Source organism: Neocloeon triangulifer, unplaced genomic scaffold, assembly GCF_031216515.1.
Source record: "Neocloeon triangulifer isolate White Clay Creek 2 clone unplaced genomic scaffold, ASM3121651v1 ptg000013l, whole genome shotgun sequence".
Taxonomy (NCBI): domain Eukaryota; kingdom Metazoa; phylum Arthropoda; class Insecta; order Ephemeroptera; family Baetidae; genus Neocloeon; species Neocloeon triangulifer.
Genome location: NW_026775555.1, coordinates 5005677 through 5015035, shown reverse-complemented (window position 1 = coordinate 5015035; position 9359 = coordinate 5005677). Strand labels below are relative to the sequence as shown.

The 9359-nt window shown below is 36.1% G+C and overlaps 4 protein-coding genes across 4 annotated transcripts; 3 read left to right on the top strand and 1 right to left on the bottom strand.

Moving 5' to 3' along the window:
- The first annotated feature begins 304 nt into the window (after positions 1-304).
- On the top strand, positions 305-2098 carry LOC132198660 (gamma-aminobutyric acid receptor-associated protein). The gene is made up of 3 exons (XM_059622812.1): positions 305-505; positions 1051-1248; positions 1511-2098. Exons 1-3 carry the CDS (start codon positions 416-418, stop codon positions 1574-1576), a joined length of 354 nt encoding a protein of 117 aa, XP_059478795.1. The 5' UTR covers positions 305-415; the 3' UTR covers positions 1577-2098.
- A 164-nt stretch (positions 2099-2262) lies between these two features.
- On the top strand, positions 2263-3509 carry LOC132198912 (proteasome subunit beta type-3). Its single transcript, XM_059623209.1, has 5 exons — positions 2263-2365; positions 2595-2711; positions 2777-2952; positions 3042-3314; positions 3368-3509. The coding sequence occupies exons 1-5, from the start codon at positions 2363-2365 to the stop codon at positions 3414-3416; spliced, it is 618 nt and encodes a 205-aa protein (XP_059479192.1). The 5' UTR covers positions 2263-2362; the 3' UTR covers positions 3417-3509.
- A 123-nt stretch (positions 3510-3632) lies between these two features.
- LOC132198910 (cullin-2) lies at positions 3633-7642 on the bottom strand. The gene is made up of 14 exons (XM_059623207.1): positions 7448-7642; positions 7067-7192; positions 6783-6983; positions 6623-6729; positions 6390-6571; positions 6161-6327; positions 5671-5902; positions 5448-5618; positions 5177-5392; positions 4979-5125; positions 4779-4923; positions 4514-4713; positions 4244-4459; positions 3633-4191 (listed from the first exon to the last, which is right to left on the bottom strand). The coding sequence occupies exons 2-14, from the start codon at positions 7183-7185 to the stop codon at positions 4060-4062; spliced, it is 2235 nt and encodes a 744-aa protein (XP_059479190.1). The 5' UTR covers positions 7186-7192; positions 7448-7642; the 3' UTR covers positions 3633-4059.
- A 177-nt stretch (positions 7643-7819) lies between these two features.
- On the top strand, positions 7820-9227 carry LOC132198911 (mitotic spindle assembly checkpoint protein MAD2B). Its single transcript, XM_059623208.1, has 5 exons — positions 7820-8099; positions 8245-8375; positions 8435-8619; positions 8684-8864; positions 8935-9227. The coding sequence occupies exons 1-5, from the start codon at positions 8051-8053 to the stop codon at positions 9145-9147; spliced, it is 759 nt and encodes a 252-aa protein (XP_059479191.1). The 5' UTR covers positions 7820-8050; the 3' UTR covers positions 9148-9227.
- Positions 9228-9359: the final 132 nt, after the last annotated feature.

Sequence of the window (9359 nt, the reverse complement as noted above, 5' to 3'; positions counted from 1 at the left end):
AAACTCCAACCCATTATTTTGCATTGATTTGATTGGATGTCGTTTTGTTGTCATGTGAAAATGACGTCAATCGTGTGTAGACTGGTGTAGACCATGAAGGTTACGAAAATGTTTTTCTTTGCTTTTAAGCCGCAAATATGCATTTAAACTCGTCAAAATGTGGCGAAACATAAACACTTTCTTCAATTGATAGCATTTAAAATGCATTTTGAGTAAATAAGATAAAAAATAGTTGACTTAACCAAATCTACTTTCTGTCGCGGAGTTGGCAGCACTTGTATTTTGCAAGGACTTCCTATTGTTTTGAGTATTCCTCCGCTATCAGCCGAGGAGACTCATCGAAGCTCTACGACGCAGTTCAACCAGCGAGATATCCTACTTTATTCCGACAGTTTTCCAGTTTGACGCAGTCAAAATGAAGTTCCAGTACAAGGAAGAGCACGTCTTCGAAAAGAGGAAAGCTGAGGGCGAAAAGATCCGACGAAAATACCCTGACAGGGTGCCTGTAAGTGTTTGTTTTTGGTGTTTCCGAATGGCCTATGCGAGCTCCACTTAAATCGATTTACAGTTTTCGCTTCTGTACGCAATTAATTTTTCATGAATTTTTATTATCTTGGATGAAGATTTATTCTGATGGCAACACAATCGCGTATTTAACAAATGCCCATATGTTTGAAATTTTTGATTGAGTTTAAAACATTGCATCACGGAAGATAATTTTAACCCTCGAGAATCGACAGAGACAGCTGTGCGAGAGTCGCTTTTACTATCAAGGCCCCGTGCACAGTCATTGTGCAAGTGAAGCATTACATGCAATACATACTTCAGAATTTAAATCATATTAAATAATTCAGGTTATTACTTTGTAGAAACATTTATATTAATTATATACCATTTGATAAAAATAATAATTAAAAATTAAAACAGATTTGATAAGATCACAGAGTATTAAATTTTAAATCCAAATAGTACAATTTCTATATATTGCTTTGAAGAATTTATTTTGCACTCAAAATAAAAGGAATTACATCAATTTTATCATTTTTCAAGGTGATTGTGGAAAAGGCGCCGAGAGCGCGCATCGGTGACCTCGACAAAAAGAAGTACCTGGTTCCCTCTGACTTGACTGTTGGCCAATTCTACTTCCTCATTAGGAAGAGGATCCACCTGCGCCCTGAAGACGCCCTCTTTTTCTTTGTCAACAATGTCATTCCACCAACCAGTGCCACTATGGGATCACTTTATCAGGTTTGTTTTGTCCTCGTATGATTCATACAAATCATATTTGATTATAATTAAATCGAGCCGTCTGCTGATATCAAAAGGCACAAATCAAATAAATATTTGATTTTTTTTCTAGAACGCTTCTTGATTTTTGAAAAATTTCCATGTTGGTTTTGAGTAGTTATTTGATATTATTCGTCAAAAGCTGAAGCCTTATTTTATCATTTAAGAAAATATTTGTGTTCAATATTATTCCTTTTTTTAAATATAGTTATCCTTGTTACAGGAGCACCATGAAGAGGACTTCTTCCTCTATATTGCCTACAGCGACGAGAATGTCTACGGCCAATAATAGATGTGCTATTTACAGCAGGGACAAACATTGCGATTAATTTTATCTCAATCTTTTTTGTGATGTTCTCGCTCTTCTAACTCTTTTATTCTTTTACTTTTCTGTATCTGTGCGCACGAGTGAGTCATTGTTATGATGCAAACAAACTATTTTGGGCAAACTTGAGTTTGTGTTAGAAGAAATAGCTGTAGCACTATACTTTCCTTTTTAAAAGAGAACCATTTTTGACTTTTAAGATATATGGATGATAACTATACTGTTTCATGATAATTCAAATTTCTGTATAACGATAATGTTGGAATGGAGAATCACGTCTGGTCTCATCTTTGAGGGATGAAAATTGTTTGGAGTGTGGATATTGGATCATATTATCTAGTATTTTGATCTGGGGATCAGAGAAGTTGAAATAAATGGAAAAAAATCTAGTTATAAGCTGCTGTAAATTGAAAATTGAAAAATGTTATAAAAATGTAAAAAAAAGGTGATAAAATATTGAAATAAAAATTCTAGGCTAAGAAAAAATTTATACTTTTTTTTATCCGATCTCCCTTAATCTGTGTTTATTTAAAAAAAAAGTCAAGCCAAAGAGCCTTGATAAAAAAAAAATTAAATATCAAAATAAAATAAATACACTCAAAAATACACTGGTGACGATAAAATCTGACGATGTTGGTATTAATTATCAGCTCTGGTTTTGTTCAGTTGGTATTGGCCGACAACAACAAATTTTGTCCGTCATTGTGCGAGTGGTGAATTCTTCAATCTTGGCGTTTTTGGAGATCAAAAATGGTAAGAAAATTGTTATTTTTACACATTTCGAAATGAATAATAATTAATTCAATATTTTTTTATTATTTTCATCGTTGGAAAATCCTAATAAAGCTCCAAATTAGTGCTAAATCAAAACTTAAAATTTTATGCCGGCTTGCTTGGATTCACAAAGCGTTTCACATTTTACTGCATAAACCGTGTTATATTTTGCCATTCTGGAACTAAAATATTCAAATCAATTTTACAGTCAATTCTAAGCTACAACGGTGGAGCCATTGTGGCCATGAAGGGTGAAAACTGCGTCGCGATAGCTTCCGACCTTAGGTTCGGCATTCAAGCGCAAACTCTTGCTATGGACTTTGAGGTAAATTAATTAATTATTTTGATCCTTCCCCGAAATTAACATCATAAAATGATTGTTTACTGTAGAAAGTTTTTGAAATGGGACCTCACCTGTTTCTTGGCCTTCCTGGGCTGGCCACTGATACACTGACTGTCCGTGACAGGCTGAAATTCCGTCTCAATCTTTATGAACTTCGCGAAAGCAGGAAAATCCACCCCAAGACTTTTGCAGCTGTGGTCTCCAACATGTTGTATGAGAAGAGGTAGGTTTCTATTTCAAATAGAAATACTTTCGATGCTTAAATTTCCTGTAAAATTTTTCAAATTTAACAATATTTCTGGACTTTTCAAGATTTGGACCTTACTTTGTTGAGCCTGTAATTGCTGGTTTGGACCCCAAGACCTTTGAGCCCTATGTGTGCAACATGGACTTGATTGGTTGCATCAATGAGCCAGAAGACTTTGTCGTTGCTGGTTCCTGCACGGAACAGTTGTACGGCATGTGTGAAGCTCTGTGGGAACCAGGTCTGAAGCCAGATGACCTTTTTGAGACCTGTGCTCAAGCACTGGTCAATGCCTTTGACAGAGATGCTATGTCTGGTTGGGGAGCCATCGTACATGTCATGTAATTGATCTAACTTTGCCAGGTTGAAAATAATTAATTTGAATTTATTTTAGTGAAAAGGACAAGATCACATCTCGCAGGGTGAAGACCAGAATGGACTAAATTCTTGCACTTGCTGCTGCTTCATTGTATTTCTCTGATCATCAATAATATTACTTTGCATTAAAAGTTAAACTTGGTTTATCAATTTGTCAATATTCGGTCTTTAATTGACTAAACAAATTTAATTACGTTAATTCCCCAAAGGATTTTAGACTTGGGAGTTAATAGACTGCACCAGTCCACCCTCCATGATATCACCCTGTTTAAAAATGTCATAGTTTATGAATTAAGGAATTTATTATCATCCATTTTTACATCTTCAGACATTTTAGACCACTTAAAACATGCAAAGTAAAAATTTAATGTAAAATGCAGGAGTTTCCAAGTGTAGAGAATGATATTTCAAACCTTTTTGATTGAAACCAAATTAGGGATTACAATTCAAGCTTAAGAAATTTCCATCTTCTCTGGTAACATAATTAATCAGACCAAAAAGTGGTACACATCAAATAATGTTACACCAGTTAAATCCTATTTACATCATATTTTCAGGCAGGAAAATTAAAAAAAAAAAACGGTCTGTCACTGATAAAAAGAAAGAAAAAACACATTTGTAGAGATTTTTAGGCACGCATTGACTCGGTTGTTTGAACATAAGAATGAACGTCATAAATCTTTCACCGACGAGTCAAAAACGATTGCTTTAAGCAATGTAACTGTAGAAATCTGTTGTGTTTGCTGTCCTCTCTAAGTACTGCTTCTCAATCAGCGATTCGATGCTCTTTTTAATCATACTGATTGAAGGAGTGAAAGTTCCGTTGTTTTGAGCCAACACCTATGGAAGCCAGAGTAAGGAAAAAAGTCGATTTTTAAATTTTTTCATATACTTGAGTAATAAGATCGTTGTGACGAAGTGACTTCCGTGATTTCATGATGCGAACGATTGCTGCCTGCAAATACATTTTCCGATCATCATCAACGGCACTGATGGTTTGCTCAGACTCCTGGGGCAACTCTCGTTGAATTGCGCCTGAGATTTTGAATTTGGTTCTTTTGTTGCTATAGCTCATGTTCAGAGACAACTGGCTCTCTGAAGCAATAGCCTGTGAAAAATATTCCATAAATAGTCATTCATAATACAAATTCTTAAAAAGTACTTCTGTGTCTGAAGAGAGGAATTTGCACTCTACCAAGCTAGCAATGTGCTTGTTCAGAGCCTCCTCAGGTATTGAAAGGGTCTCCTTGATGTCCGAGTAGTTGAGTTTGTCTGTCTTTGCGAAGAGTAGCAGAATTGCCATTTGATAAGTGTTCATTGTGATGAAATAAGTTTTCTTGAGGTAGTTGAACCGCAACTCACCTAAGAAGAGATTACAAAGATAAAAATTAATTAATGGAATTGTGTTTCAATGAAGTTCTACTCACATTGGCATAAGTTATGAATCCAAGTCAATTTCCTGCCACTAAACCGCGTGTGGTAAAAGTTTTCGAACTTTTGTACAGCGTTTTCAAGCTCAGAGGGCAGGGTGATTGGAGTGGAGTTAATATTGCTGATGGGCCAAGCAGCCGTCTGTAATTTTTTTTTTTCTACAATTACGCGCACTTTTCATTGCAAAATTTTTTACCTGCAGCACATTTACAGAGAATCCTATTCCAAGCTCATAGCCATCCTTCTGCAGCGAATCATTGAACTGAGCGTTCAAATCACTAGATACATTGATATCAGTGAACATTCTGTGCAGCTTGCTGGTGAACTCGTAGCCACACGCTTGCTGTAATTTGTATTTAGGAAATTGTGCAATAGAGGCCAAGCAATAGAAAACCTTCAATCTATTGATCATTCCTTCCTCCAAGTCCATGGACTGACTCATCTGCTGGATTAGACGCTTTGCCAGCATGCGAGAGTAGAATTTTTGGAAGACGTCTTTGTCGTCAATGTACTTGAAAATAGTGATCGACTGGCCTAGTTTCTCTTCCACTTCCGACTCAGAAATCCCCTTGGCTGTTTTACGCAGCAGCGAGTCACAGTGCTTGGCCAACTATATTGCAATCACAGTTAATTAAAACTGAAAGTTGAATAAATAAAAAACAAACCATTTCAGGAGACTTGCATGCCGACCTCGGGTTACTTTTGTGATTTATGACAAGGGTGCAAGCTTTGTCGAGAGCACCAACATAGTTCTGGTCATCTTTGAAGACCTCCCTGATGAGGTCTCTGTACTTCTTATGAACTCCCAGCATGTTTTCCACAAACTGCGAGTGGATCTAATAATGTCTTGCTATTAGTTAAGCTATTAAACAATGTTTAAATTGGTACGTTTTCGCCTCCCAGATTTGAGATGCTCTCCAGGCCTTTCTTCTGGATGTGTTCTTGCAGAGCATTTATCAGGTGGTTCATGTGTTGAGGAAGCGGCTTCAGGAGGATATACAAATTCCCCAACTCCTTTTTCCTCTCTCCCTCAACCATTCCTGGGCACTCGCTGAGAAGCCTATCCTTGTGGTTTTCGACGAAGTGCTCCTCAAATTTGCTGCGGACCTTTTCAAAGGAGCTAAAAAAGAAAGAAGTTGTTTCCGTTAAATTTAAAATAACACTTAATTAAAAGGAATTAATCAAAGTAAATTTAAGGTTAAAAATAAAAGCATTTTACATAAAATTGAGCCTAGGCAAAAACGTCTATTAAAAAAAAAAATCTCTGCAGATTACAATTTGCCTATTGGGGTCAGTTTTCCTTTTATTTTTGCAACAAGGGATAAAGCCTTGCTCTATTTTTTTTTAAATATGCCTAAAGAGTTAAGTGTTAAGTTACGTCTTGTAAAGGTAGCGGTTGCTCCTCTTGATTTCTTCCTCCAGCTTTTGAATAACTCGTTCCATATATTCAGCAATGTCATACTCTTGCAGCATTCTGCTGGCCTCTTTTCTGTAGTAATCTCCACTAGCCTCAAGGAAAGGCTTCTCAAAGATTTCTTCATACAGCTATAGAAAAAAATTGATAATTTAAACATTTTCCCCCAAATATTTAAGGTTATAAAACTCACTTCTTGTTGCATTTTTTGCTTGTATTCTTCCACACAGACAAACGAGTTGATTACCCCTTGCATGATTGCTGTCATTTGATATGAAGCACTTCCATCGCGGTCCTGCTGGATTCCTTCGAGAAGCAAGCCAACTATTTCCTTCATCAAAGGCATGATCATTTCGTCTTTCCAGACCGAGAGACCTGAAGACAAAATGAAAATAAAAATATTTGATTTGATTAAAATGAAATAACCTAATTCTCCAATTTCCATTTGCTCAACCTGCTGCATGGCACTGTCAACGAACCGCAACTCGGCGTCACCCAACTTGGACTTCCGAATGTGCTGAGTGTTGAGATACCTAATTGGTTTGAAAATAAAAATTTGTATCGCCCATACAAGCTTTTGACTCACATGTACAAGAGGTGAAGGTACTGACAACCCTCCTTGTACGTGTTCCAGTATTCGTTGTACGCCTTCAAAAGGTCAACACCCTGGTACTGTTTCACGTTTTGAAGCAGCTCCCTGACGTGGTTCTCCAGGAACAGTTGAGTCTTATCATAAAGAGGATCTGCCAAAATATCTGGCTGGGCCACACAAAGGGCATAAACGTGTCTGAAATTGAAAAAGGAAATCAATTCTCTATCCAACATTTCTGAATTAAAAGTAAGTAATGAAAATTAGTTAATTAAACAAACCCAAATCCTTCATTCCAGTCAGATTTAGGAACGTTTCCCAATTTGATGACACCCTGCACGGTGGGCTCCAATTTGCCCCACATCTCGTCAAAATTGACTGGCCTTGGCTGCAGCGACATGGTGATGCTGAAATGAGACGCAAACTTTAGTAGGTCATTAAAATTTAGCCCTAAAGCTGAAAAATCAATCTCAAGTTAGCCACAAAAGCCTTGCTGAGCGGATATCTATGTAGTTTGTTTACAAAGAGTCGGGAAAAATGATCTTGTAACAGGTTTACTCGCGCTGCAGTTGCGACACTGAACCTTCTAAATTCATGGACATCACGCGTGTGAAGCAAGTGGAAAAAAAACAGACGCACATCTGTGCTGCTCCTCGGCTCACCTTGTCAGATTTGGCCAATTTGGGAGTAAAATTAACCACTCGGGTCAGGGATGAAACCCTTAGTCTCAAATTTTTCCCTGACGCGACTCTGCAGTGGCTCGAATGAAAGAATCGGATCAGGCAGAAGCGGAATTACTGACGGCTCAAGTTTGCTTTGGTTTCACTGGTTTTTTAGCTTTCGACTGATCTCCAATCGGTTTCGTTGGCTGCATTTGCTGCAGCAGCTGCTTTGTTTTGGTGCAGCTGCTTTACGATGGGAATGAGAAACGGAGTTTGTTAAATTATACACAAACTTAAATATTGGCCTCTAAATTGCAGATTTTTTATAATTAATCCATTAAACATACTTTTTAACGTTTTAGTTTGATAGTTTCGTTAATAAAATTTACATCTAAGACATGAAAAAGCCCTGGTACCTTCATATACAAAAACTCCGTTCTAAAACTCCCTTAAAAAATCTCTCCCACTCCCCCTGCTTCCATTCGATTCAGGCAACAACAAGACGAACTTTGAGGAGTACTTTTTGATAAACTTTTATGATTTTTTTTATATTTAGAGGTTAAATGGTAAAATTAAAAGAACCACATCGCTGGAGTTAAATTGATGGAGGAAATAGCCGAGACCTCGATTTTACTTAATGCGGGGAAAATAGGTTTGAAGAATAATAATAAATTATTTAAAAAAAAATAATTTCTTAAATTTTACATTTTATTTTAATCAATTTTAATATGACTATGAATTTCAATTGAAGCTTCGTATTTGTTTAAACGTTTACTAGTAATTTCATTAAAATTTAGCTCCAGCTCACGGAATTGATGGGAGAATCCTAGAGTTTTTTGAAATTTGCATCCACCAGCTTGTTTTTTTGCACCGATTGTATCCCATTGGGATATTCTCAAAGAAACAAAAATATGGGATAGCAATTCATGTATGTTAACGCTGCTTTTGAAAAGCTTTTATTTGCATCTTATAATAATATTTTTGCAGACCTCTGAGCATCCCGAGTTAAATTCGTACATCAAGAAATGCCTTAGCACTGCTCAAGACTTAATCAGAACGGGAGACTTTGAACAACTGATAATTGTGTTCAACAAACCTGACGAGACACCTTTTCGAAAATTCACTTTTGCCTTAGAGGGTCTGTCAAAAGACACAACGGAATCAGTGAATAGGCAAAAATAATTTTATATAAATTTAAAGTTTAAATGAAAAATAAAAACATTTTCTTCTCCACAGGAACGATTTTACGAGTCTAGAGCTGAGCTTTCGAGATGCCGTTTTAAGACTGGTCGGTTGTGACCGAAAAATGGAAACATTCCATAAAATCCCTGAGGGCAGTTCTTTTAAAATTCTAATTGAAACGTCAGAAGACAGCTTTATCAATATGTGCAATGCACCTTCTTCCAAAGATGAATATGTAAGTTCCGTAAATTGGAGTATATTAAACAAGAACAGTTAAGTAAATAACAATGTAATATTTAAAACAGGAATTCCCGTGGGTCCAAAGTGAGGGGAAAGTAGCCAGCGCGACGTACGATCAGCTCATTCCCATTTCATCAGTTGAGACTCGAAATTTGTCTTTACAAATTATTGCTCACGAATCACTCATGGTTTCTGCTGAAGAAAACAATCATAAATCACAAAATAGTAGTGTGATAACGGATGAGGAAAATAACACTGCAATGTCCGAAGAATATTAAAAATAAAATTTTGTAAATTTTACCAAGGTAATTTGTGCGCTTATACAAATGATACTTAATAAATTTAATCGAATAAATTATTCTTGAAACAACTTTTTCAAAATTTTTAAAGACTAAATTTTCTGTTTTTATTTACAGTTAATTTAAAATTTTAATTTTTGGTTGGAACAATTTGTATATTAAAAACATTAATAATATTAAATCCCCAGAGC